The sequence below is a fragment of the Oncorhynchus nerka genome, linkage group LG23, assembly GCF_034236695.1.
Source record: "Oncorhynchus nerka isolate Pitt River linkage group LG23, Oner_Uvic_2.0, whole genome shotgun sequence".
NCBI classification, from domain to species: domain Eukaryota; kingdom Metazoa; phylum Chordata; class Actinopteri; order Salmoniformes; family Salmonidae; genus Oncorhynchus; species Oncorhynchus nerka.
The window spans coordinates 13,714,924-13,732,447 of NC_088418.1; the positions used below are offsets into that span (position 1 = coordinate 13,714,924).

The 17,524-nt window shown below is 42.3% G+C and overlaps 1 protein-coding gene across 2 annotated transcripts in view; it reads right to left on the minus strand.

Moving 5' to 3' along the window:
- The window catches only part of LOC115107171 (carbonic anhydrase-related protein 10), a 360,898-nt gene that overhangs the window by 21,926 nt on the left and 321,448 nt on the right, over nucleotides 1-17,524 (minus strand). For both annotated transcript variants that reach the window (XM_065007875.1, XM_065007874.1), the window contains exon 4: nucleotides 4,767-4,952. In XM_065007875.1, the coding sequence (XP_064863947.1) occupies nucleotides 4,767-4,952 (186 nt within the window). The remainder of the gene's footprint in view (nucleotides 1-4,766; nucleotides 4,953-17,524) is intronic.

The following is a 17,524-nucleotide window of genomic DNA, read 5'->3' on the forward strand; positions in this document are numbered from 1 at the left end:
CTATTCTCCTTTTTCTAGTCCTCCCGATTTTGACTCTTGCTTGTCCTGGACTCTGTACCCGCCTGCCTGCCTTGACCTCGAGCCTGTCTGCCACTATGTACCTCCTGGACTCTGAACTGGTTTTGACCTTTGACCTGTCCACAACCATTCTCTTTCCTCCCCCTTTTTGGATTATTAAACATCTTAAACTCCAATCATCTTCCTCCTGTGTCTGTATCTGGGTCTCGCCTTGTGTCATGATAAGCTGACTCTTTACTCCAATTAGCTTTTGGAGAAGTAATTAGCCTAGGGGTTCACATACTTTTTCCAACCTACACTGTGAATGAAGAATGCTGTATTCAATATAGACAAGAAACTAAAATCATTTGTATGTTACTAGTTTAAGCACACTGTGTTTGTCTATTGCTGCGACTTAGATGAAGATCAGATCAAATGTTATGACCAATTTATGCAGAAATCCAGGTAATTCCAAAGGGTTGACATAGTTTTTCTTGCCACTGTACATAACAGAGACTGCCAAGAGAAACACACGGACAGTAGTAATGACAGGGAATGAGAGATATAGAGTAAAAGAAGATAGAAACAGACCAAGGTAAAAGAGCAACATAACAACCATGACTTTACACACACGCACACACACAGAAACAGAACGTTGTGAAGTTCTGGTCACCAGCCATTACTTTCCTCCTCTAACCCCACAGGACTGGCGGTGTTCTGCCTGTTGGCTGTTATCATGAGGGCTGAGGGGAGAGAGAGAGTGGGTGGAAAGAAAGAAACAGAGTGTGTGTGTGAGGGGTTGTGTGTGTGAGGGGGTGTGTGTGTGAGGGGGTGTGTGAGAGTAATGTCAACTATTAAAGACTACCAGAACCCACAGGATTCTCCAATTACCTTGAATGAGCTACAGGACAAAATAAAACCCCTCCAACCCAAAAAGGCATGTGGTGTTGATGGTATCCAATATACAGACAACAAATTCCAATTGGCTATACTAAAACTTTTTAACATCATCCCCGGCTCTGGCATCTTCCCCAATATTTGGAACCAAGGACTGATCACCCCAATCCACAAAAGTGGAGACACATGTGACCCCAATAACTACCGTGGGATATGCATCAACAGCAACCTTGGGATAATCCTCTGCATTATCATTAACAGCATTTACATTTACATTTAAGTCATTTAGCAGACGCTCTTATCCAGAGCGAAATTGGTGCATTCACCTTATGACATCCAGTGGAACAGTAGTGCATCTAAATCTTTTAAGGGGGGGGGGGTGAGAGGGATTACTTTATCCTATCCTAGGTATTCCTTAAAGAGGTGGGGTTTCAGGTGTCTCCGGAAGGTGGTGATTGACTCCGCTGTCCTGGCGTCGTGAGGGAGTTTGTTCCACCATTGGGGGGCCAGCAGACCCGGACATTTCCTCAATGGAAACAATGTACTGAGAAAATGTTCAAATTGGCTTTTACCAAATGACCATACGACAGACAATGTATTCACCCTGCACACCCTAATTGACAAACAAACAAACAAAAACAAAAAGGCAAATTTCTCATGCTTTGTTGATTTCAACTCAATTTGGCATGAGGGTCTGCTATACAAATTGATGGAAAGTGGTGTTGGGGGTAAAACATACGACATTAGAAAATCCATGTACACAAACAACAAGTGTGCGGTTAAAATTGGCAAAAAACACACACATTTCTTCCCACAGGGCCGTGGGGTGAGATAGGGATGCAGCATAAGCCCCACCCTCTTCAACATATATACAGTGGGGCAAAAAAGTATTTAGTCAGCCACCAATTGTGCAAGTTCTCCCACTTAAAAAGATGAGAGAGGCCTGTAATTTTCATCATAGGTACACTTCAACTATGACAGACAAAATGAGGAAAGAAATCCAGAAAATCACATTGTAGGATTTTTAATGAATTTATTTGCAAACATCAGTGCCACAGGTAACTTCCACAAAGCTGTGTAAGATCTGAGAGGCAAGGCAAGAAGGGCATTTTATGCTATCAAAAGGAACATAAAATTAAACATACCAATTAGGATCTGGCTAAAAATACTTGAACCAGTCATAGAGCCCATTGCCCTTTATGGTTGTGAGGTCTGGGGTCCGCTCAGCAACCATTCACCAAAATGGGAGAAACACCAAATTGAGACTCTGCATGCATAATTCTGCAAAAATATCCTCCATGTACAACATAGAACACCAACTAATACATGCAGAGCAGAATTAGGCAGATACGCACTAATTATCAAAATCCAGAAAAGAGCCAATAAATTCTACAACCACCTAAAAGGAAGCGATTCCCAAACCTTCCATAACAAAGCCATCACCTACAGAGAGATGAACCCGGAGAAGAGTCCCCTAAGCAAGCTGGTCCTGGGGCTCTGTTCCCAAACACAAACACACCCCACAGAGCCCTAGGAGAGCAACACAGTTAGACCCAAGCTAATCATGAGAAAACAACAAGTTAATTACTTGACACATGGAAAGAATTAACAGACAAACAGAGCAAACTAGAATGCTATTTGGCCCTAAACAGAGAGTACACAGTGGCAGAATACCTGACCACCATGACTGACCCAAACTTAAGGACATCTTTGACTATGTACAGACTCAGTGAGCATAGCCTTGCTATTGAGAAAGGCCACCGAAGGCAGACATAGCTCTCAAGAGAAAACAGGCTATGTGCACACTGTCCACAAAATTAGGTGGAAACTGAGCTGCACTTCCTAACCTCCTGCCCAATGTATGACCATATTAGAGACACACAACTGGGTGGGTGCAACTGAATATTAGGAAGGTGTTCTTAATGTTTTGTACACTCAGTGTAGAGCCACTCACATACACCTTTAGCCTACAAGCTAATGTTATACTGTCAACACTTTGTGTCAGGCTGTTTCTTATCACCCTACTGATTCTAGGTCTCCGACACCTTGCATGTGAGGTGGAAAATTAAAGTACAAGGGCTTATAGCGAAATGCGAGAAACCAGATTTGTCTAACACCTGGAATATCTTAGCACGTATTAAGTCCAAGGTGTTTCATTTCCGGAGTGACTGTGAGGGCGCTCTATGGAAACAGAGTAGAACAGCACATTCATAATAGTAGCCCAGAGGTGTGTGGGGGCTTTTTACAGATAGGATCTGAGAACGGTAGACCCCCCCCCCCCAGAAAAACCAACACCAGTCAAACGTACGCCATGTTCCCGAACAAATGCATACATTTGGAGAGGTAATGCCTGTAAATGCAATAAATCTCTCATCCCTCTATCCAGCTCGACCCCTCCTCTCTCCCACGGAAGGTTTTGCTTTTTAAGTTGGATTATTTTCTCACTTTGTTCTCATTTCAAGGACGCACGCACAACATTCTCTCCATTTCCACTTTGAAGCCTGCTGTTGGAGCTTGAAGTCATAGCTTTTGGTTTCAGGAGGGATGTGCGGGTGGGGGTGGGGGGGGGTTAGGGGTAGCTTGTGGGTAAGGGTGTATGTAATTGGTGTCTTTGTAGATGGCAAGCGAGCAACTCGTCAGAAGGAATAAGATGTGGGAATCTGTGCAACCTTCCTCTCCTCGCCTCCCTCTTTCTATCCCTCTCGCTCTCTATCTCTCTGTGAGTTTTCATTTGTAGAACTTACTTATTCCACTGCTGTGTTATGGTACCACGTCATGCTAACTCAAACCCACCTATTTACAGCATACTGTCTTCTGTCAGAATAACACCTGTTCAAATTAATGTATTTATTTATCCTGTACGTTGGCTAAGAACATACTCTCGTTTACAGCAGCAACCTGGAAAAGACTTACGGCGGCGAGGAGAGGGGATGAGTGAGCCAATTTTAACCACACACCATTACCATTTTTCTACAACACTGCTACTGAGTAGGCCTTCCAGTCTCTTCCTACACTTCAGTTAGAGAACATTGCCTTTTCGCATCCCAACGACCAACTATCCAACGCTCCTTTTCAGATCTCTCCAGAGCCCCCTCTCTCTCTCTCTCTCTCCTCCAAACACCTCCTAAAACACAACACTGACCATACAAAGTCCCGCCAGCATCTACTGTTCTCTTTTGTTCCGTCGTAACGCATGGAATCAAAACAAATCCCTCGGAGCTGTGGAGACGCTGGCGCCACAGCGAGGCAACAACAACATGGTAAACAGCGAGCGGAGAGAGAGAGGCCAACTTCCCCCTCAGATCACATCCCTCCGAGCCCCAGTGGACAATAAACACTTGTTTTATTAGGATTTTCGCCAGGCTCAGTGGGAGAATAAATGATAAGAATAGAATGACTTGTCCTGTCATGCCCGCAATTATTCTGTTAGCCCACAAATTGGTTATTGTTATTATGGCTGGGATGGATGGCAGCGCCGCGCCAAGCGTGTGGTGAGTGACTCAGTCGTTAGCTAAATGATCAAGGCTTCAGAGGATTGGAAGCCTTTTGAAAACACACCGCTTATTCAGATCTTGTCTGCTGGATCGCATCTAAATCCTATATCCTATCTAATTCTCCTGATTCTGGTTCCAATCCTACTTTTCTAAAAGGGAGATCGGAGATCGGAGATTTCTTGTTTTTATGATAGGGGAGACGAAGGTACAGATCAGGAGATAGATAGAGAGGGACAGAAAGTGCGTAGGCAGTTGGCCGAGCCAAGGCATAAAACCTTGTCGCCAAGGGGGCATGTGTGATTCTGGAGCAGGAGTGTTATTACACCAGTCTCTGGCACCTAGTTCTGGTTCAGATAGTGAGTTCTCTTGCCCTAGTACCTCTCCTGAAAAGGCTTGTCCGTTGAGCAGGTGTTCAGAGCCCTGTCCATCCTCGCTCCCGAAGTGCAGCCGGATCTCCTCCAGGCGGTGGCTGTACGTCATTGGTCCGCCGGAGATGTTCACCAGGTGCTCCTTGTCCATTCGCAGTGAGACGTGGCGACCCGTGTTGTACATGGTCCCGCCCACCTGAGGACAGAAACAAGAAAGAAGGATCAGATTTAGTATTCAATTAATAAACTAAGTTTGAACATCACATTGTAAAGGACCCCCATGACAAGTCTGTAGGGGAAGCTGCTAACAGAGAAGTTCAGAAGGGAAACAGTGGTTTGCCCCCAAATACTTGAACCAACAACCTTGTGGTTCCATTTCTTGTACTGCATGTGCTTTACTGCTGTCTCAGAGACAGGCCTGTTATGGGAACAATGTCTTCTCATTGTTCCCATAACACAACAACTCAATCTAATCTACAGCATTCACAGGCACTTCTGTGATTCGCCGAGGAACAATCTCAATGCCTGTAAGTGCTAAGTATGAGAGACAATGTTATCTGCAATAGCAACACTTCAAAACACAAAAGAAATGTGGAATGAGAGTGGAGGAGGTGGATAACAACACAGAACACAAGAAGAGTGCACCTTCAAAGACCGCGGCAGTCGGAATCAGCTCAAAATCCATTGGATCAGAGGCTTTAAGGGGAAATGCTGTGAATACCGATCTTTATCAGTGGATGTGTTTAGTTATTTATATTCAGGAGTAGTTTCAAAGGGAACCGTTGGTATTCCAGGCACGGTTCCATGAGAGCTTCCACAGGTCTTATCTTCTGTTCTCTCTCCTCTGCTTTCTCCTACACACTAAAAAAACTATGGTTCTAACTAGCACCAGAAAGTTATTTGGCTTGTAACCATAGCGGAACCCCGTTTGGGGCTACATAGAACCTATTTTGGAAGGTTCTATAAAGAACCATGCTATAAAGAACCCGTTCGTAATGTTATATAAGGAACCATTTAAAAAAAAAAAGGTTCTATATAGCACCAACAAAGGGTTCTGCTGAATCTGAACGGTTCTTTATAGATCTTTATAGCTCCTTCTGAAATACAGGGTTAATTGTTCTTGTCAGCCATATTATGGTGTTAAATTCCATTGGTGTTATGGTTGTGTTAATTGACGTTGGATCTATAGTCAGCTACCTCTAGAACAGCTGAGAGTCCCCGAAGCAAAAACTGAAAAACAACTAACAGACTTACTGTTCCCAATTGGCACAAGGCCATACATGACTCTTCCACAAAACACCATGACTGGATATAGTCCTACATGACATTCAATAACCCAACACATTAGACCAACTGGAATGACACTCTCACTCGGTGAGAGTGCACAAAAAGAGCTGTGAACAAACCACGCCCCACTATATTCTAATGTGCCTCCGCCTCTAGATTTTTATGAACACTAAAAGAGGAAAGAACCCTTTACTGAACTCTAAAGAGCCATTGAAGGGATCAAAGGTTTCTTTGACCCAATATGGGTTTACATAGTGCCTGGACAAAACATATTTTTCTCTGTGTGCACACCCTCTATCCCTTCTGTTTTACCACTTGGCTTCAAAATGATGTTCCCCCTCCAAATTCAACGAGAAAGAAGTCTGCCTAGACATCATAAATATTTGAGAGAAAATCAATGATTTGAAAGTGGATAGAAAGAGTGTGAGGTAGAGAGAAAGAGAACGAAGGTGAAGGGGGCGTTGGATCGAGAGCCAACAGCAAAACAAGGTATTGCTGTCGAATGTGAGGCAGCACTTTAGCGTTCCGCTAATCTGGCCCGGTTACCTCAGAGCTGTCGGCAGTACCCCTGAAAAGGCTGCGATACCTCAGCAGCCCTTTGAGACAACTCACCTACTCAGCTCACCATTATGCACGAGGCCAAGGCTGAGGTGAATGTGTTATTGGGTGGCTTTTTCAATTCATAAATAATCACTGTGGTAATGAGCGACGTGGAGGGCAAATAGGATGATGGAATGATGCAGCAATGCAAGGACTACACACCTGGATTACACACCTGGATTACACACCTGGATTAAACACCTGGATTAAACACCTGGATTACACACCTGGATTAAACACATGGATTAAACACCTGGATTACACACCTGGATTAAACACCTGGATTACACACCTGGATTACACACCTGGATTACACACCTGGATTACACACCTGGATTAAACACCTGGATTACACACCTGGAAGATAATTATGTTGTTTACGACATTGTACGGCGGGAGGGGATTGAATACTCAATAGCCAGAAGGTTTGCCTCCTCACACCGCATCCAATGTTACGCTTCTATCTAGTACACTGTATTCACACACAATGTTACGCTTCTATCTAGTACACTGTATTCACACACAATATTACGCTTCTATCTAGTACACTGTATTCACACACAATGTTACGCTTCTATCTAGTACACTGTATTCACACACAATGTTACGCTTCTATCTAGTACACTGTATTCACACACGGTCCAGTACACTGTTACGCTTCTATCTAGTACACTGTATTCACACACAATGTTACGCTTCTATCTAGTACACTGTATTCACACACGGTCCAGTACACTGTTACGCTTCTATCTAGTACACTGTATTCACACACGGTCCAGTACACTGTTACGCTTCTATCTAGTACACTGTATTCACACACGGTCCAGTACACTGTTACGCTTCTATCTAGTACACTGTATTCACACACGGTCCAGTACACTGTTACGCTTCTATCTAGTACACTGTATTCACACACGGTCCAGTACACTGTTACGCTTCTATCTAGTACACTGTATTCACACACGGTCCAGTACACTGCACAATAACACGTTTCTTTCCCATCCAATATCTGTTCCTGTGGTTGAGTGACCATCGTAGGGTAAATGGCTAAAGGCAGCAGGGTAAAAAGGCGAGGCTAGTGTAGTGTGTAGTGTATATAGTGTAGTGTGTATTGTGTATTGTGTAGTGTGTATTGTGTAGTGTGTATTGTGTATTGTGTATAGTGTAGTGTGTAGTGTGTATTGTGTATTGTGTATTGTGTATTGTGTAGTGTGTATTGTGTAGTGTGTATTGTGTAGTGTGTATTGTGTAGTGTGTATTGTGTATTGTGTAGTGTGTAGAGTGTATTGTGTATTGTGTAGAGTGTATTGTGTATTGTGTAGTGTGTATTGTGTAGTGTGTATTGTGTAGTGTGTATTGTGCTGGGCGAGGAGGGAGAAGTGAGACAGATATGGATATCTGTCTCATAGTGATGAGTTGATAGGAGGAGGATGAGAAACTCTCTACACACTGATTTAAGGTCAGTGTTGCGTATCCCTCTATGGTAATGGTTATGATTTGGGGAGAAAAACTGATCCTAGATCTGTGTCTAATGAGTACTTACGGTGATATGGAATTGAAGTTCAGCTAAAGATAGCCAAACCAACTCTTCTACCATTAAAAGTAAATACATGAATATGACAGCAACATTGTGGATTGTTGCTAACTTCTACAGCTTTTCCAACATCCCATACAGCAGTGTGTTTTGTGAATTATGCCAGGATAAAACATGGCACAGGCATCGTCAACAGAATCCACTGAGCTAGTCCATTGCACATCTCACGCAGCCGCGGCGTCATTTGAATTAATTAATTAAAAATCACATGAGTACATGCTTTGCTGCACTTTCATTTCTTAACTTGACAATTTTATGTATGACTTCCTGCATCGCTCTGACAACAGATCTAATCGCCACGGGAACCAGCCTGTTTATGCCTGCTCAGCTTTGAAGAAGGAGAAGGGCTTCTATTTCATTTTATTATAATAATAATAACACTTCAGCCAAGTTCTTCTCAATAAAGAGAGTGACTGTCTGGGCAGGGGGCGAGTAGAGAGGAGGAAGATCACTCTCACAGGGATGGAGAGAGAGAGATACAGAGAGAGAGATACAGAGAGAGAGATACAGAGAGAGATACAGAGAGAGAGAGATACAGAGAGAGAGATACAGAGAGAGATACAGAGAGAGAGAGATACAGAGAGAGAGATACAGAGAGAGAGAGATACAGAGAGAGAGATACAGAGAGAGAGATACAGAGAGAGAGAGATACAGAGAGAGAGATACAGAGAGAGAGATACAGAGAGAGAGAGATACAGAGAGAGAGAGATACAGAGAGAGATACAGAGAGAGAGAGATACAGAGAGAGATACAGAGAGAGAGAGATACAGAGAGAGAGATACAGAGAGAGAGATACAGAGAGAGAGACTGTCTGGGGGGGCGAGTAGAGAGGAGGAAGATCACTCTCACAGGGATGGAGAGAGAGAGCTACAGAGAGAGATACAGAGAGAGAGAGATACAGAGAGAGAGATACAGAGAGAGATACAGAGAGAGAGAGATACAGAGAGAGAAATACAGAGAGAGAGAGATACAGAGAGAGAGATACAGAGAGAGATACAGAGAGAGAGAGATACAGAGAGAGAGATACAGAGAGAGAGACTGTCTGGGCGGCGAGTAGAGAGGAGGAAGATCACTCTCACAGGGATGGAGAGAGAGAGCTACAGAGAGAGAGATACAGAGAGAGAGAGATACAGAGAGAGAGATACAGAGAGAGACACACACACACACAGTGAGAGGGAGAGCGATAGATAGAAGTCAAATGTATACTGTTTGCTGATGATCTGGTGCTTCTATCCCCAACCAAGGAGGGCCTACAGCAGCACCTAGATATTCTGCACAGATTCTGTCAGACCTGGGCCCTGACAGTAAATCTCAGTAAGACAAAAACATTTTTTTCCAGTCACCAGGACCACAAATACAAATTCCATCTAGACACCGTTGCCCTAGAACACACAAAAAACTATACATACCTCGGCCTAAACATCAGCGCCACAGGTATCTTCCCCAAAGCTGTGAAAGAGCTGAGAGACAAGGCAAGAAGGGCCTTATACGCCATCAAAAGGAACATCAAATTCGACAACCAATTAAGACCTGGATAAAAATATTGAATCAGTTATAGAACCCATTTCCCTTTATAGTTGTGAGGTCTGGGGTCCGCTTACCAACCAAGGATTCACAAAATGGGACAAACACCAAATTGAGACTCTGCATGCAGAATTCGGCAAAAATATCCTCTGTGTACAACGTAAAACACCAAATAATGCATGCAGAGCAGAATTAGGCCGATACCCACTAATTATTAAAATCAGACCTTCCATAACGAAGCCATCACCTATAGAGAGATGAATCTGGAGAAGTCTCCAAAGCAAGCTGGTCCTGGGGCTCTGTTCACAAACCCAAACACAACCCACAGACCCTCAAGACCGCAACACAATTAGACCCAAACAAATCTTGAGAATAAATCATAATAATTACTGGACACATTGGAAAGAATTAACAAAAAACTGAGCAAACTAGAATGCCCTAAACAGAGAGTACACAGTGGCAGAATACCTGACCACCGTGACTGACACAAACTTAACAAAAGCTTTGACTATGTACAGAATGAGCATAGCCTTGCTATTGAGAAAGGCTGCCATAGACAGACAATTCTCTCAAGAGAAGACAGGCTATATGCACACTGCCCACAAAATGAGGTGGAAACTGAGCTGCACTTCCTAACCTCTTGCCAAATGTATGACCATATTAGAGGCTCATATTTCCCTCAGATTACACAGATACACATAGAATTCGAAAAAACAAAACCCAATAAACTTCCATATCTATTGGGTGAAATACCACAGTGTGCCATCACAGCAGCAAGATTTGTGACTTGTTGCCACAAGAAAAGGGCAACCAGTGAAGAACAAACACCACTGTAAATACAACCCATATTAATGGTTATTTATTTTCCCCTTTGTACTTGAACTATTTGCACATAATATGACATTTGTAATGCCTCTATTCTTTTGGAACTTTTGTTTACTGTTAATTTGATTTGTATTGTTTATTTCACTTTTTTTAAATGATCTAGTTCACTTGCTTTGGCAATATTAACACATGTTTCCCATGCCAATAAAGCCCTTAAATTGAAATTGAAATAAATCAAATAAATTGAGAGAGAGATGGGAGAGACGGGAGTCTTCGTCAGAACATTTCCAAAAGGATCCACAGTGAAAGTGTCAATTGCAAAGTTCCTCAAAAAGGTCAAACTATTATTTCCCCCCAAGCTTCATCTCTCCTTCACTTACTCAACATCACTTGCTTTGTTCAATCAGAAAACCTAACATGCTTTCGTTTAGCGATGTTTTCTACAGAAAAGCGGGAGACTCTAAAGCCAACAGATAAAGACGATCACAAGGCTATATTGTAGTAGAGGTCATAATTCCGACAAGGTAAACAAGTCATAAAGGAGATTACTCTATGTGTGTCTAGGGACCTAATACTGTATTACCAGCATATTACCATCAGTCACAATATGGAATAATATGAAAAGCCAGCATTACAGTAATGAGAAAACAGCACAGTCTACTAAACACACAGATCAATATGTGAAATAGAAAGCAGATGATCCTATATGTCTAACATTATGATTACCAGACAATTCCATATGTTGTATCATTATGAACATAACAGTACACTAATGTTTTTGGTGCATGTATGAAGGTGACTAGGATGTTTCGAATATTAAATCCTACATTAATGCCTCATTTACATAATCGTCGTTTATCAGATGCTCTTATCCAAAGTGACTTACAATAATTGCATGATGGTATTAGGATTCATATAATTTTTCATGTAAAACACATGTCAAGTGCATCATTAGGAAAAATGCATGTAGAAAAAAATGTACCTTCCCACTGGGCAGAAACATCATCAATTCAACGTTTATTCCACGTTGGTTCAAAGTAATTGCATTGGAATGACATGGGAACAATGTTCATTCAACCAGTGTGTGACCAGGTGTTTTGAGAGCTTTCAGCTGGGGACTGGAAAAGCTTTTGTTTCCTGCGGTGAGAGCTGCATCAAGGTAAAAACACAACACGTCGGATTAAATGACAAGATTTGAGATGTATTTATGGAGAGCGATTTTAAAAAATATATATATTTCACCTTTATTTAACCAGGTAGGCAAGTTGAGAACAAGTTCTCATTTACAATTGCGACCTGGCCAAGATAAAGCAAAGCAGTTCGACAGATACAACGACACAGAGTTACACATGGAGTAAAACAAACATACAGTCAATAATACAGTATAAACAAATCTATATACAATGTGAGCAAATGAGGTGAGTTAAGGGAGGTAAAGCAAAAAAGGCCATGGTGGCAAAGTAAATACAATATAGCAAGTAAAACACTGGAATGGTAGTTTTGCAATGGAAGAATATGCAAAGTAGAAATAAAAATAATGGGGTGCAAAGGAGCAAAATAAATAAATAAATAAAATACAGTTGGGAAAGAGGTAGTTGTTTGGGCTAAATTATAGGTGGGCTATGTACAGGTGCAGTAATCTGTGAGCTGCTCTGACAGTTGGTGCTTAAAGCTAGTGAGGGAGATAAGTGTTTCCAGTTTCAGAGATGTTTGTAGTTGGTTCCAGTCATTGGCAGCAGAGAACTGGAAGGAGAGGCGGCCAAAGGAGGAATTGGCGATAAAAGCTCAAGGGTTAAAACAACAATCCCATGACTGAAACTTAAGTGGATCTTAGATTGATTGTCTGGGGCCAAGTTAACCTCACCGGTCATGTAAGAACATCAGGACCATTGTGCTTTTAGGGAAAGAGTATAATTTTGTACCTGTGTTAAACTACAAGTTTGACCAAATCCAGTCCTCTTGCTTAGTGGGTCTGGGGTCCTTCCTGGGATAATTGTTATGTAGAAGGACTGAGAAGCTCCGTTCTGGTGACTTTTTAAAAGGACATTCTACTCCAAAATATATGAAAATAAAATGATGCCGACACCATCTAAAATATAATTTTCTCTTCCAGAATTGGGCCCAGAGTGTTTGTCCATCTGCATTTACCCCATTTGACACAACATCCTGACTGTTATTATTATTAATAAATATGTATATGTAAATAATTATTCATTGTTATTCACTCATAAATTCGTTTTTTTTTTCTTCCAAATGTATATTACAAAGTTTGGAGGGTGTTTGAATGTAAACCTAATGTACGTTTTATGATACACAGAAAGTGTTTTTTAAACAGAATAAAAGTACTCTGAAACACCCAAAGTGGGTTCTTCAATCTATATATTGGTGTTTAATGGAGAGTGTTGTGTAGTCCACCACTATGACCCGTCGGGAAGGCACTTTATTATCATTCTTATAACTATTATGGATAAGAGCCATAATATTTATATTTGTCAAATGGCAGCAAAGCATCGATCATCACGTCACCAGCATGAAACCCTCGATATTTATTGAAAGGAGCATCAAGCTCACTTTTACCGCCCTGTGAAGTTCAACGCAATTTATTGCATCTGTAGCCTAATAAAACGCATGCTTTCCTAAGTAGTGGGATGACCACACAACATATCATCGCGCGACTCCAAGTCTACTTCGATATGATGGTTATTATTTCAATATTTGCGCATAAAGGCGTTTCCATCGCCATTTCTCGCATAGTTAATTTTACCGACACAAAAAGATCCCATCATGTCGAACGAACAAATTGTCTGTTAGCATTTATGAAATTGTAGCAGCATTTCATGTTTCCATCAGCGCGGTCGTGCCTTTTTTCATTGCATCAGGTAATTCATCCACATGACATGTCTGGATGGAAACGTGGTTAGTGATGAATTAAATACCATGCAGCGTCGTGGATAGCAGAGAAGAGACAGGGATGAATCCTCTGATTTCTCAAATGAGTTTCCAACACCCACCCCAAAAAAAACGTCCCTCAGAGCAACAAAGTGGTGCCTGGGAACGACACAGACTGGTGACAAAGGCCTCTGATCCCTTTAAAGCCCTGTTACAACATGTCCAAATGAAACGTGTCTGAATGAAAAAGAATAGAACCAGTGAGAATACGTTATGAGAGGAGAAAAGCATTAGGAAGTTTTTTTAAGCACGTCTTTAAAGAACCATGCTATGATTGAGCTAATTTTCCAAGCCATTTTACTATATGTGTGAGTACATAAACCATAGTAGACATAGATGCAGTGCTCCCTCCAATAATAAATGCTATCGCTTTTCTTAACCATTAAAACGACCGTTAAGCCCAATGAGAGAACTGAACAGCAATACTTAGATACAGCTTCCGTTTAGAATTAGCATTTCAATAAGGTTGAACCACAACACAATGCAGTGGCTAATGCTCAGTGGCATGACTAATCTGTGTACCACTTGTACTCACTGATACAGGGCCTGAACACTTCCCAAAACCCAGAGAGTAGTATACTCTTCGTAGAGTCATTCTGAAAATTGTTGTCTGCTGAAAAAAAGTGTTTGTAAAGGCAGCTCTAGAAAGGGCTTTAACTAGGCAAGTCAGTTAAGAACAAATTCTTATTTACAATGGCGGCCTGCCCCGGCGAAACCCGGACGACGCTGGGCCAATTGTGTGGCGCCTTATGGGACTCCCAGTCACGGCCAGAGGTGATGCAGCCTGGAATCTTGCAGTGGTTCTCTAATCTGAATATTGTTGTTTTAAAGTGATTGTTTTATGTAAAACGCAGCATCAGACTGTCTGTCATACAATCAAATGGTTAAGAAATGCAAATGATTTATTGCCTAAATATGGATTGATGGTAAGGGCGTGTCCATAATATGTTTGGAGGAAATACACATTCATATTTTTCTATGTTTTATTTAGACAGAGGCAATACAGTGTCATGCTTGTTGTAGCGGTAGCGCTCCCTGTCCTAGTGTTTGGGTTTGTCTTTATCCCACAGTGGTTTTTATGTGGAGCAGTTTTGGGAACAGGCTCCCCTGCCAACGTTTAGGATTACATTTCATCTTCATGCTAAAACTTCTATATTTTTTATAACACTTGTGTATAACAAGCTTATTATGATGAGGAGAGAGATGATACAATAATTGTAATGAGGGACAGGGAAGATGGTAGCACCTCTCTGTCTGTCATTGTCTCATCTAATCTCTCTCTCTCTCTCTCATTCTTCCTGCTCTCTCCTCATCTTCTTTCTCTCTCTCCCCTCATCTTCTCTCTCTCTCTCTCTCTCTCTCTCTCTCTCTCTCTCTCTCTCTCTCATTCTTCCTGCTCTCTCCTCATCTTCTTTCTCTCTCTCTCCTCATCTTCTTTCTCTCTCTCCCCTCATCTTCTTTCTCTCTCTCTCTCTCCTCATCTTCTTTCTCTCTCTCCCCTCATCTTCTTTCTCTCTCTCTCTCCTCATCTTCTTTCTCTCTCTCTCCTCATCTTCTTTCTCTCTCTCTCCTCATCTTCTTTCTCTCTCTCTCCTCATATTTTTTCTCTCTCTCTCTCCTCATCTTCTTTCTCTCTCTCTCCTCATCTTCTTTCTCTCCTTCTCCTCATCCCCTCTCTCTCTCTCTCTCTCTCTCTCTCTCTCTGACATCTCAAAGTGGTTGACTCAAGATCAGTATCTGACTCAGTGTTCCCTGTCCTCCCACCTTCCTTCACACCTCTTCCCTACCTAATGGCGCCACCGTCATCTCACCTCAGCCTCTTGAGGCTCCAGGTCATGATTCAGACCCTCCTCCTGACTTTTGTCATCACTGTCTTTGTCAGCCTGCTAAGAGATGGCACACAGCACTCAGACGACCAGCATGGTTGATATGCTGTCTGTACCGCTGTTTGAAATCAAATATGGAAGCCGGGGACGTAAGAACAAGACAGGGAGATTTATCCTATAGATTTATCCTATAGATTTATCCTTTATCCTATATATTATATATTATCCTATAGTCTCACTTCAAAATAGTGGATTATAATAATGTACTGGACAGCGGAGTTCAGTTCTATTCCGAACTACAGACAGTCAGACTCAGTTCTTCTGAGTCAATGAGGAAGGTTATAGAGGAAGGTTATAAAGTGAAACAAATAAAGACGTTTCTAGAATGATGCACTCTAAAAGAAGTGCTGAGATGGTCTTCCTACATCTTGCTTACAGTACCCCAGGGGCATGAAAAGACAAAGGAAGCAAGTAGCTTTGATGAATATGGCAGGTACCATGCTGGATAAATATTTGATGCTATTGATGGAGATGGGCTTGTGTGTTCAGAATGAGAGTAGTGGATGAAGCCAGTCACAATGCAATGGCTTCAAGCACAAAGCCACAGCGCTATAGCTGGGTCTCTGAATGTTGGACTAACATCAACCAACACATGAGATGTGAATCAGAAAACGAAGGGAAGTGCAGCTAGTATGCAGTCTTGACCACTGTAGTTTGAAGTAAGTAGCGGTGTTGTTGGCTAGCTCCTCTGTGTAGTATGTGTGAGTAAGTATAGAGCCAAATGCTTAAACTTAAGAGATTATGCACATATTTACTGCTAAATTTATTTAGACTTGCCATAACAAAGGGGTTGAATACTTATTGACTCAAGATATTTCAGCTTCTCATTTATATTACATTTGTAAAAAGAAAAATCAAAAAACAACATCACTTTGACATTATGGGGTATTGTGTGTAGGCCAGTGACACAGTCATCCAGAACAACTGGTGCTTACATGCGTGGTTCGGTGTTGCTTGCCTCCAAGCAAGCATAGAAGGCATTTAGCTCATCTTTTAGGCTCGTGTCACATCGCAGCTCGCGGCTGGGTGACAGTTTGCAAGTCTTGCCACATACGACGAGTGTCAGAGCCGGAGGGAGTAACAGGATTTCTCATAAGCGTCCGGATTAGTGTTCCGCGGATGTTGCCTGTAATCCACTGCTTCTGGTTGGGATATGTATGTACTTTGGGCACGATGTCATCGATGCACAGTGACTGATGTGGTAAACTCCTCAATGCCATTGGATGAATCCCGGAACATATTCCATTCTGTGCTAACGAAACAGTCCTGTAGCTTAGCATCCGCTTCATCGGACCACTTCAGTATCACTGGTACTTCCTGTTTGAGTTTTTGCTTATAAGCATTAATCAGGAGGATAGCGTTATGGTCAGATTTGCCAAATGGAAGACGAGGGAGAACATTTATGCGTCTCTGTGTGTGGAGTAAAGGTAACCTAGAGTTTTTTCACATCTAGTTGCACAGGTGACATGCTGGTACACATGAGGTAGGATAAGTTTTCCTGCATTAAAATCACAGGCCAATAGGAACGCAATTACACGGGTGAGCATTTTGTTGTTTGCTTATGGCCCTATACAGCTCGTTGAGTGTGTATTAGTGCCATCGTCGGTTTGTTGTGGTAAATAAACATCTACGAAAAATATAGATGAAAACTCTCCCGGTAAATAGTATGGTCTGCAGCTTATCATGAGGTATTCTAACTCAGGCGAGCAGAAACTCGAGACCTCCTTAATGTTAGAGATTGCGCACCAGCTGCTGTCTTACTACGACCAGGCGGTGCCAGGGAGATGGTAGCGCCACGTTGCCAGGGTTTGTGTGTGTCATGGAGATGGCATTGCCACCAGGGCACCATAGAGTCTGGCACTGTGGAAACCATTCCCAACGACCATCTGTTCCTGCTTTGTGACACACACACACACACACACACACACACACACACACACACACACACACACACACACACACACACACACACACACACACACACACACACACACACACACAGACACAGACACACCGTTCCATTAAGATTCAGTAGGAGTGTGGGGCTGTGGGAGTGGTGTGGGGACATCATTGTGAGACGGGAGCAGCAGGGCAGGTGTAGAA